The 19,140-nt window shown below is 36.5% G+C and overlaps 2 protein-coding genes across 4 annotated transcripts in view; one reads left to right on the top strand and one right to left on the bottom strand.

Annotated features, from left to right (window-relative positions):
- Nucleotides 1-11,434, top strand: part of HPS3 (Hermansky-Pudlak syndrome 3) — a 46,391-nt gene extending 34,957 nt beyond the window's left edge. For both annotated transcript variants that reach the window (XM_011972787.1, XM_011972789.1), the window contains 6 exons: nt 590-775; nt 1,122-1,310; nt 2,270-2,377; nt 5,483-5,689; nt 6,339-6,429; nt 10,593-11,434. In XM_011972787.1, coding sequence (XP_011828177.1) covers nt 590-775; nt 1,122-1,310; nt 2,270-2,377; nt 5,483-5,689; nt 6,339-6,429; nt 10,593-10,720 — 909 coding nt within the window. In that variant the 3' untranslated portion in view covers nt 10,721-11,434. The remainder of the gene's footprint in view (nt 1-589; nt 776-1,121; nt 1,311-2,269; nt 2,378-5,482; nt 5,690-6,338; nt 6,430-10,592) is intronic.
- Nucleotides 852-19,140, bottom strand: part of LOC105534114 (ceruloplasmin) — a 59,186-nt gene continuing 40,897 nt past the window's right edge. Inside the window, exons 14-18 of one of the 2 annotated variants that reach the window (XR_001005215.1) lie at nt 18,043-18,149; nt 16,903-17,119; nt 16,324-16,463; nt 4,389-4,493; nt 852-1,307 (exon numbers count right to left, since the gene is read on the bottom strand). Coding sequence is in view for 1 of the 2 variants with exons in the window: in XM_011972790.1 (XP_011828180.1) it covers nt 12,191-12,207; nt 14,746-14,908; nt 16,324-16,463; nt 16,903-17,119; nt 18,043-18,149 (644 nt within the window). In the remaining variant the exon portion in view is untranslated. Of the gene's footprint in view, nt 1,308-4,388; nt 4,494-10,974; nt 12,208-14,745; nt 14,909-16,323; nt 16,464-16,902; nt 17,120-18,042; nt 18,150-19,140 lie in introns of those variants that run through there. The other variant, XM_011972790.1, reaches the window with a different exon arrangement.

The raw sequence follows: 19,140 nt of genomic DNA, 5'->3' as shown, positions 1-19,140 counted from the left end.
TGCAGTGGTGCAATCTCAGCTTACTGCAACCTCCACCTCCTGGGTTCAAGTGATTCTCCTGCCTCAGCCTCCCAAGTAGCTGGGATTACAGGTGTGCACCACTGTGCTTGGCTAATTTTTGTATTTTTAGTAGAGACGGGGTTTTACCATGTTGGCCAGGGTGGTCTTGAACTCCTGATCTCCAGTGATCTGCCCTCCTTGGCCTTCCAAAGTGCTGGGATTACAGGCATGAGTTACTGCGTTCAGCCATCCCGAATATTTTTGATCTGTGGTTGGTTGAATCCTTGGATGTGAAACCCATGGATACAGAAAAATGACTGCATTTTCAAATCAAGTAGAGCTAAATATAAAGCTCTCTACAAAAAATAGGACACCTTGATGCTTAGTGAAATGTTAGTAACTTCTGTGAGACAGTCAGTGGTGTCCTTCTTTGGGTAAGAACTAGCCTTTATAGTCAAAGAAAACATTGTGATTAAATTATTAATAGCTTAACCATGCATTGTGAATTCACTAGCATGTTTAGTATTTCTAAGGTGGACAATCTAAATACAATGTACCTTTTGTTCCTAAATTTCTTTCTTATCTGAAGATGAAGTTGGTATGTGGCTTCATTCTGGAACCTCGACTGTTGATTCAACAGAGAAAGGGACAGATTGTTCCAACTGAGCTTGCACTTCACTTGAAGGAGACTCAGCCTGGATTGCTTGTGGCTTCAGTTCTGGGCTTGCAGAAGAACAACAAAATTGGAATTGAAGAAGCAGATTCCTTTTTTAAGGTTTGTCACTTTGAAAATGTGATTTTTCTGGATGGCCTCATTAAATTGGTGGTAGGGAGGGACAGAATAAGAGAAGTGAGTTTTTCATTTGTTTATTGAAAAAACAGACATACATAATCAGTTATAAAAGTACTAATTAAAAGATTATATCTGAAGAAACTTTATTTGTACAACCTAGAATCTGTTTCCTTTAAAAAAAGTCTAAATTTTCTTTCGCCATGGCACTAATGCTAATGGTAAATTATTAATTGCATGGCCCATGTGATGCTTTGATATTCAGCCCAGCTGTCGCTTTATCAGTGCTATATTTATCTGGAATATAGAGGCTTCTTTTACTGTTTTCAAGATGCTTTGTGCTAAGGATGAAGATACAACTCCTCAGCTCTTGGTAGACTTTTGGGAAGCTCAGCTAGTGGCATGTCTCCCAGATGTGGTACTTCAGGAACTCTTTTTCAAGCTCACATCCCAGTACATCTGGAGATTGTCTAAGAGGCAGCCTCCTGACACCACACCATTGCGAACGTCGGAGGATCTGGTAAGATAATGGAATAATACCTTAAATTTAACCTATGCATTGCCCATTACAAAAACATCCCTTCTTATTTTTTATAATTTATTATAAAATATAACCTAGTTTTCTATTACCAGGTATCTTATTTACGCAGGAGTTAAAAATACACTTAAAATTTGTCTATAACTGAAGTGGCCTACATTTTAAATAATTTTGTACTCTGAATGTCCTCCACTTATTAATTTCCCTCACTTACTTGAAGTGGTAGCTCAGTTGCCAAAGCATGGAGAAAGGGACTTCTTCCAGAACATCACATCTGTCCTTCCTCAGCAGAGGATCATTAAATAGAACATAAGAGAGAAGACATCTGCAGACCTCATTGGTGGGAGAGGAACTGCAGAAGGCTGTGGGAGGGAGACTTCCTTAGTGGGCCCCCATTTCCTGTCTGTTTCACATAAAGGAGCTGTTCTGTAGCACTTGAGGCAGCCAGTAATAACTCTTTCTACCCTTCTTGCTACCCTTCTTGCTCCCAGCCCATTTCTCTCACAGCTCATTAGCCATGGCTAATGGAGGGCTAAGTGGAAAAGTTACCAGCTTCTTGAATAAGCAGGGCTTCTTGGGAATTGTCTTGAGAATTTATGAAAGATATTTTGCCTTCTAAAGAAAGTAGTATTAATACAAATTATTTCCAATATTCTTGTTAGGTATAATTGGCTTAAATGCAGTATTGTTCTTTTGCTAGAGAGTGCGTCTTTGGAGTATTTACATTTTAAAGTATATGGAAATATTTAGTGTAGAAGCAAGCAAGACTGAAATATTTTCCAGGGGAATACATTCTTAAAAACTGTCCTTCCCATTCCCAGGAAAGTGTATACCTAATTCTATGACATGGCAGAGAATTAATGATTGCTTGCTCTTCGTGGAATGGATAAGCAAGCTTTTGTTGTTATATTTTGTTTATGAGAAATTCTTTTATGTTTTAGATAAATGCCTGTAGTCATTATGGCTTAATTTATCCATGGGTTCACATCTTAATATCATCTGATTCATTAGCGGATAAAAATTATACAGAAGATCTTTCAAAATTACAGGTAAGTAAAAATACCTCCTTATGAAATTGCATATTACAATGTAGTGTAAGATTAAATTTGCTGAGACCCCAGGTGTCCTGTTAATCTAGAATGTAGAATTTTGAGGGGCAAAATCCATAGTTAGGCATACTCAGGACACTTGGAGGGAATTCCTGCCTGTGCCTGAAACTGCTGATGGATGGGACACCTGTGCTGAGTGGCTGGTTTCGTTGCAGGTGGATGGACAAACTTCACCAAGTCTCCTGGCTGATTTCCTCATTTTCAGGATGCACTTGAAAACACTTTGTGAAATGAAAGTGTGGCAAATGTGTAGTGGTGTTTTTATTGATGTAGTTTGTTTTTGTTAGTGTTGACTTACACATTTTAGGCCTCTCACCCAAGCCAGGCACTGCTATTTCTCTTATAAGAAACAGGTCAAAGTAGTCAGTTTATCCAGCTCCTGAAAAGGATTTTTCAGAAATGAGGGGGATGATTAGAGAATGTGGATCATCCTTTAATAATTCTGACTGCAGCAGTGTTTTGGCTGGCAGTGAGAATTAAAGTCCACATTTTTGGTGGATCAGGCTGGGCCACATGAGCGTATGATTTTATTAATGCAGTTTAGTGGCCCAAAGACCAATATAATCCCCACATCTGTTTTCTTTGGTCTTCCCAGTGTAGGCGCTAACATACAAAAATTAAGATTTCCTATTAAGAATTCTGAGTTTCAAGTCACTACTGAAAAATTTAGCAGCTCTGTTAACCCACGGCCCTCATTGCTTCTGACCTGAGGGTTGGGACTGACCGGGAGCCTCTCCTTGGGCAGTGCTCACACTGTCCTCCCGCACAGTTATCATCTTTAGGGCATCCTGACCCAAATGCTGAGTGTCTGTTTTCCTTATCCCAGCTGCCCTTATGCATCTTCATCATTTGATTGGCCTCTTTAGGCTTTTGAATTTGCAATGCCTCATTTACACTATGGGAACTGATATAAATGTAGTTGTTACTTAGTATCAAATTGGGAATGGGGCTTAGAGGAGGGAAGCTGAAGAGGCCATATTGCTTAGACTCAGCCTTCAGGTGGGGCTGTGGTGTTCCCAGAGATGGCATTATTTATGTGCTTCTTTAAAAAATAACAAAAGAAGATTCTTCTTGTCTCTTGTCTCTAGTACCATTGTGATACAAAGCCTTCTGAGGGCCTAGCCTCAGATTTTGTTCACCTCACAAATATTGCTTGAGCATGTGCTGTAGATGTTATGGGGAGCATTGGACAAGACAGTGGAACTTTGCCTTCTTAGAACATATACACTAATTACATATTTAAAATTGTAATTGGAATAAGTGCTATTAAATTTTCCTGATAAATCTTTAAAGCATATTTATAATCATTACTTGAAAAAGTATAATTCAGTGATCTTTTAAAATTTGTTTCAAAATATATTTAAAGGAAAATCTTTGCTATTAAAGGAGGAAAATCTTTGCTATTAAAGGAGGAAAATCTTTGCTATTAAATAGCAAAATCTTTGCTATTGAAGGAGAAACATAATCTGCCTAAACTTTTATAATTTTTTTTTTTTTTTGAAGATACAGAGTCTCACTCTATTGCCCAGATTAGAGTGCAGTGGCAGTCGTGGCTCACTGTAACCTCGAACTCCTGGGCTCAAGCGATCCTTCCATCTCGGCTTCCCAAAGTTCTGGGATTACAGGTGTGAGCCACTGCACCTGGCCTTATTTTCAAACTTCCTGATTACATGGATAAAACTAAGTAAAAGTTCATGGGTAGTTGAAGTTATGACTAGTTTTATTTTAGTCATAATTTGGTACACATGCCTTGCTCCTTCGTACTGCCCCCACTCCCTTCCCCATTATCTGGATTAGTCAAGAGTTAAATAGAGAGATAATCTCTTTTCTTCCATGTTGGGAGACCCTTTGAGTGAGAGATTATCAACCTTATTTCATCTCTGCCATCTGATTGTCAGGAAATTATTCACATGAATAATTTATTAAACTTGCAGGAAGAAAAGGGACCGACCTTATTCTCCTGGTCATTCCTTGGTAGATATTTGGAATAAAATCATCACACTGACTGTGATTGGATAGATCACATTCCATATTCTCCTGTGAGCCTCAGAAGATGCTGTAGCAAAAAGGAGGCAGGGACAAGAAAATTAGGATATGACCATCTCATCTTTATCCTGGAGAAAGGGAAAATGGAGATTATTTTGGTGGTAGAATCAAAAGTAGTATATATAGTTTAATTGCTTAAAGTAAATGTTGGTAAAGTTGTAAATTCCGAGATAATACAGCCCGCTGTTATTCATCTTGTGACAAAGTGGTATTGATAACAATGATTAGTTCTAAACAATCACTTTAGTCTTATTAAGTGTTAAATTGTATTTTTGCATATGTATGTAGCACATACTTATTATAGAAAATTTGGAAAATGGCAGGCAGGGATGTAAAGAAAATAAAGAGTAGGCTTTGTTGTCCCATCCTGTGTGCTGTTTCAAATTGCCATGCTCTTCCGACAGTATTTCTGTATGTGCATTTACCTATGTAGATTTTATAAAACTGATCATGTTCAGAATATAATTTCATTTTGAAATTTTTTTACTCATTTTATCATAAGCATTTTTTTATTAACTAGCCTTTGAAAACATAGTTTTGATGGCTGTGTAATGTTCCATTATCTGAGTGTGCCATATGTGTTTACTTATCCTTTGTTGTTAAACATGTAGATTATTTACAAATTTTCAATACTGTGAATACTCTTGCGGTGAACATCGTTGGACATAGATCTTTAACCACAATGTTGATTATTCCCTTAGGATAGAGTCCTGAAGAATGTCCATTGGTTTTAATTTGCAGTCCACACAAAGCAAATAAAATAATGTTATTTAACAATGATTGCTTTCTATTAAACAGATCTTTAAACTAGAGGTAGTTTCAAGATTATACTTTACTTAGATTTAGTAAATAAGGACCACATGCATGTACTCTAATATGGCATTCTTTCTATTTTACTTTTGGCAAGTGAGTGTTTAGTCTTAAGAAACTAAATTCTGTATGTTGTGTTTTAGTTTTTGAGGTGCCTCATTTCATAACATTTCACTTTTCTGTTCATAGTCTCTTATATGTGGTCCTTCATTTGACATAGCTTCCATTATTCCGTTCTTGGAGCCGCTTTCAGAAGACACTATTGCCGGCCTTAGTGTCCATGTTCTGTGTCGTACACGCTTGAAAGAGTATGAACAGTGCATAGACATACTGTTAGAGAGATGCCCAGAGGCAGTCATTCCATATGCTAATCATGAACTGAAAGAAGAGAACCGGGTATGCTTTTTCAGATTATGTTTTTAGGCTTGATCAGTGATAATCAGATTTGATAACCTCATTTCCTTTCCTGCAAAATGGGGACAATTTATGCTAATCCAACCTCAGGGCTGTGTGGGTCCAGTGAGCATATATGTTAAATAATGTTATGTGTTTTGAGTACTATTAAATGCTGTTAATTATGTGAGATGGTATATTATCATCATTAAAAATCTTTTGTTTGAAGATGAAATAGTTGATTACCTGAAGATTTGGGAACAGTGTATGATGGGAAAATATTTTCTCTGCCATACGGTTTTTAGTTTAGAAATTAGAATAATTTTGGACCTTAGTTCTTTTTTTTCTTCATTCCTTCCTTCTTGCCACATAAGAGATGACAATGGGATATGTGTGTTACTTCTTGAAAATAGCCATGTACATATGTACAACATATGTATTACTGAGTTTTCAAGTTACAAACCTGACTTTTATGTTATAGTTAAGGCAAAAGACTGGCTGCTGATATAACTTCTGTTATAACAAAGTTAGTTGCCTTAGACAAAATGATGTATTTTTGCCCTGTGCTTTCCTGCACAATCTTCTTATTCTTGTTTGAAATCTGAGAATAAAATGCATCAAACTAAAATTTATTCATTTTTTCCTAAGATAGACTCTGTGGTGGAAAAAACTGCTACCTGAACTTTGTCGGAGAATAAAATGTGGTGGAGAGAAGTATCAGCTCTACCTGTCATCATTAAAAGGTAAAATGATTTTTTTTTTTTTTTTTTTGCTTGATTATAAACTTAAAGAGTCTCAGTTTTAAATTTGGTGAAGCCGTCTTTCTCAAGTATTTTCATGTGATTCTCAAGTGAGACTGAGGGCCTTTCAGAACCGTCTGGGGAGCTTGTTTTCAGCATTCACATACCCTCCCTTTGACATTTGATATTCATTTATCTCCTAGTCACAGAACTATGTTCTTTTAACTTAATCCTTTCAAACACTTAACAAATTATCACAGTCATAGAAAATGACAGCATCAATGTTTTAAAATGTGAGTAGTCATTAAGGCAATTACATCTTTTATCAATGATCAGAGTACTTAATTTACTTCATGTAGGAAATTAAGATCATAACTGTTAAACATAATTATAAGCAAGTATTCATGAATAACAACCTCAAGGATTTAAAAGTTGAGTATCTAGATTGTACAGTATTTTACAGCATAGTAGTTATTGGAATTTTCATAATTCGTAATCATAAATCTTGATAGATACCTAATCCGTTTCTATACTGCTGTGCATTAATATAATTAGTTAATTGCTTTCCTGATGACAAAGGGTATGGGTGTATCGATTGCAGAGCACATAAAATATTAGAAATTGACAGTGTTGAAATTGTGTTTTCTAGCCAAGACAGTTGATTTTTAAAATGTAAGGCCGAGGCAGTAGCCATTGGAGATTATTTTTCTGAAGATCCCCCTTTAATTAAAGCTGTATGCTTGTGATTGGGAAGGGAAAGGGGTGACTTTATTCTCAGTCCTACCCATCTCCCTGATTGCTTTAGGTTTTCAGAAGATGGAAGTGTCAGGTGTCTGATTGCTTTGCCCTACTTGCATACCCTTTACATAATTTATCACTGACTGTTTGTGTTGGTGGAGCACTTTCCAGTACAGACATCCCGCATCTTTACATCTCAGCATCATCATTATCTTAATCAGAAGACTCTTCATCCTTTTCTGATCCACATCCACACACTCCACCCCAACTCACCCATAATCATTCCTCCAAATGTTGCATTTTTCTCTGTCTTCAGAATACATTTGTGTGCATACGTGTGTGTGTGTGTGTGTATTGCTAATGAGACTAAGTGCCATGTGTGATTTACCTTTATTAGACTGTAATACCTCAAGAGCTGGCATAGTGTTTTATTCATTTTTCATGGTTATACTTTCCTCACCAGCAATATGCCTCTCGTATAGGAAGCATTCTGTAACTGTTCATTGATTAGAAACAGAGACAACTAAAGAACTTTATGTTTGTTTCACAGAAGGGCATTTTCTTAACACTTGTACACTGAGAATAGCCCTATATTAGGATCTGGAGAATTGGAACTGAGTTCTAGGTGTGCTACTTAGAAGTGTCCTAGAGCAAGCCAGTTTTCTAGTGTCGTGAGACTAAATGAGAAGTTCAGGACTGAATCAAAAGTTAAATGTTAGGCAAAATTGCAAGAGGGTGAGGTTGGAGATGGAGCTCAGGGACTTACATGCTTAGGAGTTTGGATTTCTTATCTCTGTAATACACCATTTCTCAACCTTGGCACTGTTGACATTTTGGACGAGATAATTGTCCGTGTGCATGGGGGTTTCCCCTGTGCATTTTAGGATATTAACCAGTATCCCTGGTCTCTACTTATTAGATGTCAATACTACTGCCCCAGTTATAACAAGCAAAAATGACTCCAGATGTTGCCAGATGTCCCCTGTGGGGCAAAATTTTCCTGGTTGACAGCTACCACACTAATGCAGAACCATTAAAACAGGGCTTAGTGGATTGGTTGTTTGTTTTAAGGAAATATTCAGTACTTTTTTGTAATGAGCCATGTTTATTTTTTAAAATTCTGGTACTGTAGTAAATTACAAACATTAAATTTAAAAATAATTTAAAATCCACCATCGAGAAATAACTATTTTTAACCTTTGACAAATATTTTCTAGACATGCTGGAGAAAGATTTTAAGGGCACATGTTTACATTTAGATAGATCATTTATATGTAACTTGTAGATTTAGGTAGCTGGTGAGTGGAGTAGAGCAAGTAATTTTAACCTTCTCTTAACCTTAATTTTCCCAACTCTAAATCAGGGATAATACCCATTAGTTTACCCTGTTTGGGATGGGGCTTGGATGAAATAAATAAAAACCTCAAAGGATTCCAGAAGGAATTAAAGATAAGTTATATATGAAAGTATTTTATTAATTTTTAAAGTACTCTATGAATTTAAGATATTGACCTTGTTCTTGGAGTGATAACCTGTATTATCCCCTCCTTATTTGGGAGAAGAGGAGAATTGGGAAGTGGTGATATTTTTGTTGACTCTGTAGCAACTCCACACTAGCTCTCCAACTTAATTTTTTTGTTTCTGAGATACTACTTACAGGTTCCACATTTAGGTAAGTAAACTGCTTTGATAGGAAAACATCAATAATTCATATTTTTCACATCTATTTATTTTGCAAGCTAGTTAGTAGTTGCTGTTTATTAAGGTCTGATTTTATGTCAGATGTGCATCATTGTATTTTAGCTGAATTTTCACAGGAACTATGGAAGCTAGCAGACAGTACAACTACATTATAAATGAGGAACCTAGGACTTGGGAGATGAAGTGACTTTCTTAAAGCCACTCAGTGAGTAGGTGGAAGAGTCTGGATCTCTTCCCAAGTCTCTCTGGATTCCAGAACTAGGAGTCTTTTCTCTAAACCATTGCTGCTTTATTCATTAACTATTTAGCAACAAAGGCAGTTCATTCTTTTGTGTAAAGAAAAATTTAGCTGGCTGCATATTGGACAGATGACTTTGGAATGGATCTTATATTTCACTTGCTCTACAAATAGAGGAAGTGACGGGCATGCAACGATCACACAGGGAATGGCACTGACATGTGGATAGAAGATGTAAGACCAAGTGGATGTTTATTGGGAACATTGTTCATAACTTTCACCCTTCTATTCCAGGAGAGGGCAGCATGTATCTATTAAGAAGCAGGAGAATCATAAAGTTGCATTTTTTTTAATGTATGTTACATTCCTTAATATTAAAAATGTTCATTGGGGCTGGGCAAAGTGACTTATGCCTGTAATCCCAGCACTTTGGGAGGCCAAGGTGGGCAGATCATGAGGTCAAGAGACTGAGAGCGTCCTGGCCAACATGGTGAAACCCCGTCTCTACTAAAAATACAAAAATTAACTGGGCGTGGTGGTGCACACCTTTAGTCCCAGCTACTCGGGAGGCTGAGGCAGGAGAATCTCTTGGACCCAGGAGCCAGAGGTTGCAGTGAGCTGAGCGTGCCACTGCAGTGCAGCCTGGTGACAGAGCGAGACTCCGTCTCAAAAAAAAAAAAAAAAAATTCATTAGAACACTGTTGCAGTTTGGGGGGAAAAGAAGTAAATGGTCGTGAAAACAGATTTGTGCTTATTAACAACGTGAAATGTTACAATAGGAACTAATTTGGGAAAACATTGGTGTTTCTTATCCTATCAAACAATCTTTATAAATTAGCTTTAGTATAGCCTTAGCATTAAAAAAAAGTATTTAAATGATTGTACTTTTCTTTAGAGGACAGTAGAAATCAATTGCAAAATAATATAGTAATTCAGCAATGAAATAATAAATCCAAATTTCATGTGGCTGATATAAAATAAACTTCAAAGGATTCTAATGAGGAAAAATAAGTTACAACCATAAAGAAGCCTATGGATTTAAGAGATTGATTTTTTTCTTTGAAGTTATAACATTTTGTTACCTGAACTAGCTTCTATTTTTTTTTTTTTTTCTCCCTGAGATGTAGTCTTGCTCTGTCACCCAGGCTGGAGTGCAGTGGCATGACCTCAGCTCACTGCAACTTCTGCCTCATGGGTTCAAGCGGTTCTCCTGCCTCAGCCTCCTCAGTAGCTAGGATTACAGGTTTGTGCCACCATGTCTGGCTAATTTTTTTGTATTTTTAGTAGAGTCAGGGTTTCACCATGTTGGCCAGGCTGGTCTCGAACTCCTGACCTCATGATCCGCCCACCTCGACCTCCCATGCTGGGATTACAGGCATGAGCCACCACGCCCAGCCTGAACTGGCTTCTAATTGGTTGGTTAAGTAAGAATAGATTGAATGAAAGACACAGTTTCCGTTCTAATTCAGATATTCTTTTCTACAAACAGAAACATTGTCAATTATTGCTGTGGAACTAGAACTGAAGGATTTCATGAATGTTCTCCCAGAAGATGGTACTGCAGCATTTTTCTTGCCATATCTTCTCTATTGCAGTCGAAAGAAATCATTGACTTAAAGGTATCATTTGAAAAATACCATAATGGCATTTGAGACTGAATTTCTAAAAATTGAATGCCAAAGTACAAGTAGAGGAGTTTTTGACTTTATATATATCACACACACACACATTTATGATGCAGATGTTTTCAGGCTGCTTACCTTACCATGTAGTGGTAACTATTCATTTTTTAACTTATGACCTCAATCAATTTAATTGTCTAGAATGTAAAAAGTGTTTAAGACATAAGAATTCCTCGGAGAAGCCATATATTTTTTAAGGTGGGGATTGACTTTTATTCCAAGGAACAACATCAGTTCGCTGCTGTTGGAGACATGACAATCATTTTCATCCCAAGAACACTTTAAGGAAACATTTTGCAAGTATGCTTGAAAGAATGTCACTAACTGGTCCAGAATTTTATCTTCTTGATTTTTCCAGATTTCTCTATGTTTTTGAGAAAGATGTTAATGTTTTGCCATGGTAAAAAATTTCAAACCTCATTTTATTTGTTCCTTTTCTTGTTACTTTAAGAAAACTCATGCTCTGTTTCTCTGAATCAAATGAAGAAGTTTACAGAGCTAACTTTCTTCTTGTCTAGCTATTAACATTATTTGTCAAATGCATGTTTTTTTCAGCCAAAGCCTTGTTTCCATTTTTTGTTGATGTGTGCTCTTGCTGTTTTAGCTCGAGTGTGTGTGAAAATAAAGAAATATATCATTGTATTCACAACCATGTGTCTTTATTTATAATTTCTTGTTTAAAATTTTTTTAGTTCAAGTTTAGTTCATTGATATTATCCTCTGAATGCAGTTAAGGCTGGGCAAAAATTCTACTCACGTGACATCTGCCACAGGTGTATTTTGAAGCTTTTCTTCTAATGGCAATGTTTATCCTTACCAGCATTTGATCTATAGAATTGTCTCTCAACTCTGCTTTTCAGAGTTGGACATTCCAGATAACATCCTTTAGACCATCTCTTCAAGGGTTCACAAAACTCAGATTTGCGTCATTCTATTTTATTTATTTTATTTTTATTTCTTTCCCTCATACCTTACCCATTCCCTCTGAGTATTAGGTGTCATGTCAATGGCATGTTAGAAGGATCAATGGGAAGGCAATGATTGAAAACATTTCAATGAACCTTAATAGTGTTCCTTTGAGGAGCACCCAGGAGAATATCTGGTCATAGATCTTTTTTTAAATGCAGTTTTATACAACCCTAATAGTGGTGATATGATTAGACTATATGAATCCATTTTATTACCTAATGTACAAATGTCAGTCATGTATCATTATATAGTCTGTTGATCTTTCCATTTGCAAAAAATTAATAGTTTTCCCCCACAAATGCACAAAGTTGTATGTTTTCAGTCTCTTTTAATGTTTATAGTCATTCTAAAGTAACATTCTATTTTACACTTTCACATACATTGTTATGAATCATTGGTTTTTCTCTTTTTTCCACTTATCACCAATTTATTTCAGTCAGCCAGACTTGGTGTCTATAGAAAAAGAAATTTTAAGACCATTATTAAAAATAATATGGTTAAAAAATTAGTAGATGGTTCTTTAAATGTATTCTAATTTTTTAATGTTACTTTATTCCTGATTCATTTGTATTTTTCTATTTTTCATATGTTTAAAAATCTCTCATTCTATTGCTGCTTTATTTAAAGAAAGATTACTTTCCTCCCTACAAGATCTTTATTAATTGTAGAGGGAAAATGAATAACTTTACAATGGAGACACCTGGCAGACACCATCTTAACCAAAGCTTGAAGTTAACGAGTAATGGAACCGATCAATATCTTGTACCTCCTGATATGGTGTACTAGGAAAAACACAACATCATGCCATGATAGTCTTGCCAAAAGTACATAACCTAAATCTAATCATGAGGAAACATTAGATAAACTCAAATTGAAGGACGTTCTACAAAGTTGCTGCCTGTATTAAAAAAATATTCAGAGTAAGGGAGATTTAAAAGACATGCCAACAATGCAGTACATGATCGGGATTTTCTTTTTCTATAAAGAATATGAGTAGGATTATTAGTGACGTTGGAAGAAGATCTCTAGTTTTTAAATCATTGTTACTTTTCTGATTTTGATCATTGTATTGTGGTCATGTACAAGAATATTCTTGTTTTTAGGAAAGATAGTTGTATGTATCTATACACGTCTGTGTGTGTACATACAGAGGGTGAGCATGAGAGGGAGACAGGAAAAAGAATGAGAAAGCCAATGTGGCCACACAAATCGTTAACATTCAGGGAATCTGGGTGAAAGGTATATGGGAATCTGAAATTATGTCAAAAAAAAAAGTTTTAAAAGTTTCTCTTCATTGAATTAATATGTTGTTATATATTCAATAAGCAAACTATTGTATTGGATTTGGGTACTTAGCTAGAAATAAAGAATACATAGTCCCTGCCTATAAGAAATTTAAAGCTACGCAGACTTTTCTAAGACTCGTAATTAATGTAAACTTGCTCAAAGCTTTATTGGACTTATTTAAAGATGATTCAGACTGATAAACTTAGCTACTGATTTTATGGGCCAAACATAGTTCAAACTATCTTTTTTTATTCAGTCTGCTTCTTTCAGTCTCATGCAATACTTTTTCTCTTTGCAAAAGTCAAATTTTTCTTTAATTCTTTATCCAGTGTTGATTTTTCCTTCATATTTGCTATTTGTTCTGTAATTTGTCCTATAGCTTCATCTCGACTTTCTTAACCAAGCAGTAATCTCCCTCTTCTTTCACGGTTGTTACACAGGAGGAATCTTCTCTGTGGCTGTGTGTGTAGGGTTACCCTGTAGTACCATACTCTGCATGCCAGGCATTTGCACACATGAGTTCCCCAAATGCCTCCATGTTACTTACTCACCATTATTTTTCTGAGCAAGACCATCCTTTTGTGTGGTTTACATGCAACCACATGTAACCACATGGTTTACTAGTGTTATTTAAAGACTAAAGTTTTCTTTGTCATCATATTTGGCTCTCTTCACCTTGTTCAAGTTATTGGCATTAAATTTAGTGGCTTGTCTGTTAGAGTCTTTGATATTCTAGTGTTATCAGTGACTGCTCTAATAAAAAGGGCATTAATGTAAATAGTTTTTCATGATATAAGTTGTTAGTATAAGACCCAGGAGTAGAAATTAAAACTTTTCATTTACACTAAAGGTTAACCTTTCAGAGCTTTTTAAATCTTGAAATATATTTACATTTATATTTTCTTCATTTGTATGTTCCCTTTTTTCCCCATTTTAGGGAGGAAAGACATAGATTGGTTTTCTTTACATAATTTCCTCCTTTTGGGTTTACCATTTCCAATTACAACAATCTTCAACTCGAAAGACCCAGGAAAGACCAAAACCTGCAGCCACAGTGCAGGAATCCTACAAAAAAAAACTGTTCATTTTTCTCCATTTTAAGTTTGTGTGTGTGTGTGTGTGTGTGTGTGTGTGAGTGTGTGTGTGTACCTACACATGGGGAGGGTTATTGCAGGGGTTGGGGAGCAGTGCATGTAAATTTTGTTTCTTCCCTGGATCTTTCACAAACAATAGTCAGTAAGGTTCCTCCTTTCCCTTGGAAGCACAGAAAGACACTGCCTATTTGAAATTATATTATTTGGGATTGTCTTGGGCTTCTTTTACATGGAGGTGCCACCTAGAAAAAAAAATTGTTTTTTATTAAGAAAGAAATTAGATTTTAAATGTGTCTTATGTAAATAGTGGTTTGTTTCTTGGTAAACAACATGACTGCTCCCTTATATCAGCTTTAGGTATAATTACACATTTGTATTAACTTAGAAATGACTGGTGCTGTTACAAGCACTGGCTGTCAGGAAATGAGCAGTATCCCTCACCATTTAGCAGGAAAAAAACCTATTTGGAGGTAGAGAAGGAAGAAATCAGGGCAGCAGATTCACAAATGCTTCATATTGATGCTTCATATTGGGGGAAGTATTTAGGAAAGTAGTTCCTTTAATTATATCTTTTATATATGGCTTCTAGAATTACTACCTGGATATTCACCTTCATTTTGTAGAACCGTGTAAGTGGTTTCCATTCCAGCATGAATGTGGTCGGTCACATGGCAGTGGAGTAACCAGATTCCAGGTGCTCTTGGAAACATTTCTAGGGTTTGGTATGTTCCAGGGAAAATGTCAAAGACATCAGAACTATAAACGCCCCTGTGCTTAATTAGAAAAATGACAAATAATGTATAATATTGTATATGAGAGTTCACTCATGTCATTTGTTAATGGTCAGCTCAAGGATATTGAAAAAATGGATAAATCTGTCTTTAAAAAATTGAACTCGTTTCTGTGTTTAATACAAACGGTAAAATGTGGTTTTTATCTTCCTACTAAGTCTTTGATATCCATATCAAGTGGGTGTGAACATGTGATGAGAATGAATTCATCAATCAGGACTACCCACAAACTTCCTATACCTTGATTCTGGTTTGCCTGTTTGTCATAGCACTTAAGCTACACAAAAGGAGCTCAGCTGTGGCCCCATTTCAGCCCTAGCCTCACTTTTCCCGAATCTATCCTAGCTTGTCTGTGAAGCTTTAAGTCAAGGTAAATAATAAAGGAAGCAGAAAAGGAGGCTGATGAAAAAGACAAAAACCAGAGGCACTTCAGGGAGTCTCAACTGGAAACAATAGTTGGGTGCTAATAGTCTATTTCTACAAGGATAGAATTGAAAGTCCACTAAGAATACAATGTATCTATGTAAAACAAAATGCAGATAACAAAACAGGCTTTCTGCAGTATGCTTTTTGATAACTTCTGCATTTTCTAAATTTGCCCAAAGCATATGGAAAAAGCATTTCCAGGAGGGCCACTGGCTTCTACTGAAATCAGTACTGAGAAAGAACAGAAGTAAGACTGAGATGTACAGACCAAGTTGCTTGTCACCTAACTAATCTTGCTCACCTCGAACCATTTAAGATACAGAACTTAGAACAGGCAGGGAAAGGGTTATAATAAAGTCTTGTGGTCTCTACTCTCATCCATCATTATGTGAACATTCCTACCCTCTTTGTTAGCAATTCCACTCAGTTGCCTTAATCAGGACTCTGTGAGCAGAAAATTCAGTTAAAAATCCAAATCCCAGGAAGAGCTCAAGGTGTAACAAAGGCTGGTGTGTCCGTTGAAATTGCTGTGCCTTATATAGTCATCCCTCAGTATCCGTGGAGGATTGGTTTCAGGAATGCCCCCTTACCAAAGTCCATGGATGCTCAAATCCCTTATATCAAATGGCATTTTCCATATAACTTACGCACATCCTTCCATATACTTTAAATCATCTCTAGATTATTATAATACCTAATACAATGCCTACAAATCATTTCATTTCCATGGATTCAACATAGTACTCAGTGCAGCAAATTCAAGTTTTGCTTTTTGGAACTTTGCAGAATTATTTTTTCCTAAATATTTTCAATCCATGATTGAATCCTGGATGGGGAATCCACGGATATGAAGCACCAGCTATACTCTTTGCAGCTTTTAATTTTTCATAAGTCTCTCTGAGGAAATGTTTTCTTCACTTGTATTAAAACATTTTCAAACAGCAAGAGTAATTGCCGTGGATAGCTCTTACCTTGTATTGGAAACTATGGCCGTGAAAATGTACAGTGTGTAAGTCTATTTCATTGCCCATTCCCATCAGATACCAGTTGACTTCATCTCCCACGTGCATTGTGAGGCCTTGTAGGTTTCCAAACATTCTTCCATTAATAGCTAGGGAAAGCATATGGTTTTATGTTACTTTTCAGGATATTTTAAACCAATGGCTATTTCAAAGAAAATATGATTATTAGGTTAATGTAAAGGATCTTTTTGATGTAATAGGACTTATTTTACTACAAATGAGGGAAATCGATACTTTAAAGTGAATAATATCATACACTGCTTTTCTAGGCACTTTGCACCAAAAGTCTTAATCTTAATTGTGGATTATTTCAAAGGAAATGAGATTTTGGAATCGGAAAATAAATTAGCAAGTTATTTTGAGCATAATCCGCTTTTTGTTTTGAACAGAATTCTACCTCACATACAAAGTGAGGCAGAAGTGGTTTATTTTAAGACAAAACAAATGAATAGTCTCCAAAATAATTTTATTTGAAAGAGAAAATGATAAAAAAAAGTAGAAAAATTCTTTTAGAATAATGTAACATACCATGCATTTTATTGCTTTCTATGAATTCCTCATCATCTTTGTTTACTTTTTCGGGGTGATCAGAGTATGTTTTGATGTTGTCATCTAAGTACCAAGATTCATTCTCATCAAAAACTAGAAATAGAAGGGCAAATTCCAGTTTCTTTCTGGGATTGAATACTTTCAAGTAAGGTCTTCGACAGACAATCAGGGGGCCAATTAATCCACTGTAGAGATCCTGAAAACAAGGAAAATCTTCAGTAACCCTTGTGATGTAGGTCAGGATTTCAGAGAACTGAGACTTTACACCCACGGCCTCAGGAATTTTGGAGAGACTGATTGAAGTAGACTTTGCCCAATGTGGTACTGCCAATTTAGTAACTTTTTACTTGAAGTAGTTAAATTGGAACAATGGTGAGTAGTAGGTAGGTCATGTGGTGATGCTGACATAACAGCATGTCTGCAGAGGCAAAAATTAACTCAGCTAATGAGCAGTGATTTTAAAAGAATCCCACATGAACAGTGTTGGTTTGTTCTGTAAACTCATGAACTCTTGAGTATGAGCCAAGCACTATGGCAGTCTCTAAAAAATTCATAGATGAATGAAATGTATAATAATAAATAGCACCACAAATACCAGATTTACTCATTTGTTTGAGCCAGAACTCTGAATTATCAAGGAGCTACTTCCCCCTGGCTCACTCAGGCACTTCACCCACCTATCTATAACTCACTCCGTTTCTTTTCTCCCTCCTCACAGTAGAGGTCCTTGAAATTTGCCTCATGTATTACAACGGCCTCCCAACCTCCTGTCTCTTCCCTCTCCAAGCCTTCCTTCATCCACCAGAATGAATGATCTGAAATGCAAATATACTGCCATTCTTTGTCAATTTTTCAGTGGTTACCTGTGACCCACAAGACAATATCGAAACTTCCCGAATATAATCTTGAAAGGCCTTTGAGCTGTATCATATTAGGAAATGTTAGATTTTTGTCTTGTGTGTCATAGGTAGCAGCATATTTGCTAAAGTAGATTGCAAAACAGCTTATTTTCCTAGGATTTTAACATATAATTGGACCACAGGAAAATGCTAACCTCATCTTCCTTCAATTGTGTGTCTATTTTGGGAAGTGTCACAAAACATGAGATTTACATTTTACCTTAACTTGATCCACAGTTGAATAGTAAGCCCATGGAATACAAGCAGAATCCTCTGTTCCAGCTCCAGATCTTTCTGGGATTTTCCATACGTAAGTGAGAGTTTCACCTAAATTCATCAAGTGTTAATGGATCTGGTTGTTTTGGTTTATATTACACACGCACACTCACACAGCCTGGATAACTAGGACCCAGGAACTGGAAATGTCAGTGTAATTAGTTTTTAAAAATTGTGGTACTCAAGATTCTTTTCAGGAATTTAGTTTTAAGACAAACTAAGACAACAGTTTGTCATTTTTTGGGTTAATTATAAATTAGCTATAACCCACTTGCCATACCACAAAGCTAGGAGGTGCACTTCCAATATTACAATTTGAAAAAACTTTGCAACCAATCTCTTCTTAGCTTGAAGTATGTTTTCCTAACATACTTTTTTCTCTTCAGATACCAAGTGATTTTTCCCCAGTGGCTGGCACCTTTCCCATAATCTTCTCTGCATGTGTGTATCTGGACTATATTGTGTAATTCCCTCAGCTTCAGCATGGTCTTCCTTTCCTTGTCCTCTCTCATGATCATCCTTAGTGAGCTTATGATTCCTGGCGAGGAGCCATTAGACCTCTTGATCTCATGAGTCACCGACTTGCCACAGTTTTGTTTACCTCGCCTCCGGTCCCTCTAATTCGATCACACCATGGGCTGTTTTGTCACTACTCCCACATACAGGACATAACCACACCCTGGGCCTTGGCACTTTGAAGACGACTAGTTGCTTCACCCTCCTACTTTGCCAAGGTTCTTACCCTCTTCCCATGTGCTCTGGGCTTTTCTCCAGTCTGATCTGCGTTTCCAGTCACTTCAGGGCTTCCTGTGCAACTGCTCACAGACCTCGGCTTTTGGCCATGCCCACTCACCAATCCCAGCCACACTCATTTTCCATCCCATTTATTTAGACCACACCATTACATCTTCATGCTCTCACACTAACCTGCCAGAGTCTGACAGACATTCACTAGAGAATCAAGCAAGATGACAGAGATGGTCTCAAGTGATATGGTAGACATCTTACTTTTTCTTCAAGCCTCAATCTGAGCTGTTCCTAC

The sequence above is a fragment of the Mandrillus leucophaeus genome, unplaced genomic scaffold, assembly GCF_000951045.1.
Source record: "Mandrillus leucophaeus isolate KB7577 unplaced genomic scaffold, Mleu.le_1.0 Scaffold130, whole genome shotgun sequence".
Classification (NCBI taxonomy): domain Eukaryota; kingdom Metazoa; phylum Chordata; class Mammalia; order Primates; family Cercopithecidae; genus Mandrillus; species Mandrillus leucophaeus.
This window is presented reverse-complemented; position numbering and strand designations above follow the sequence as displayed.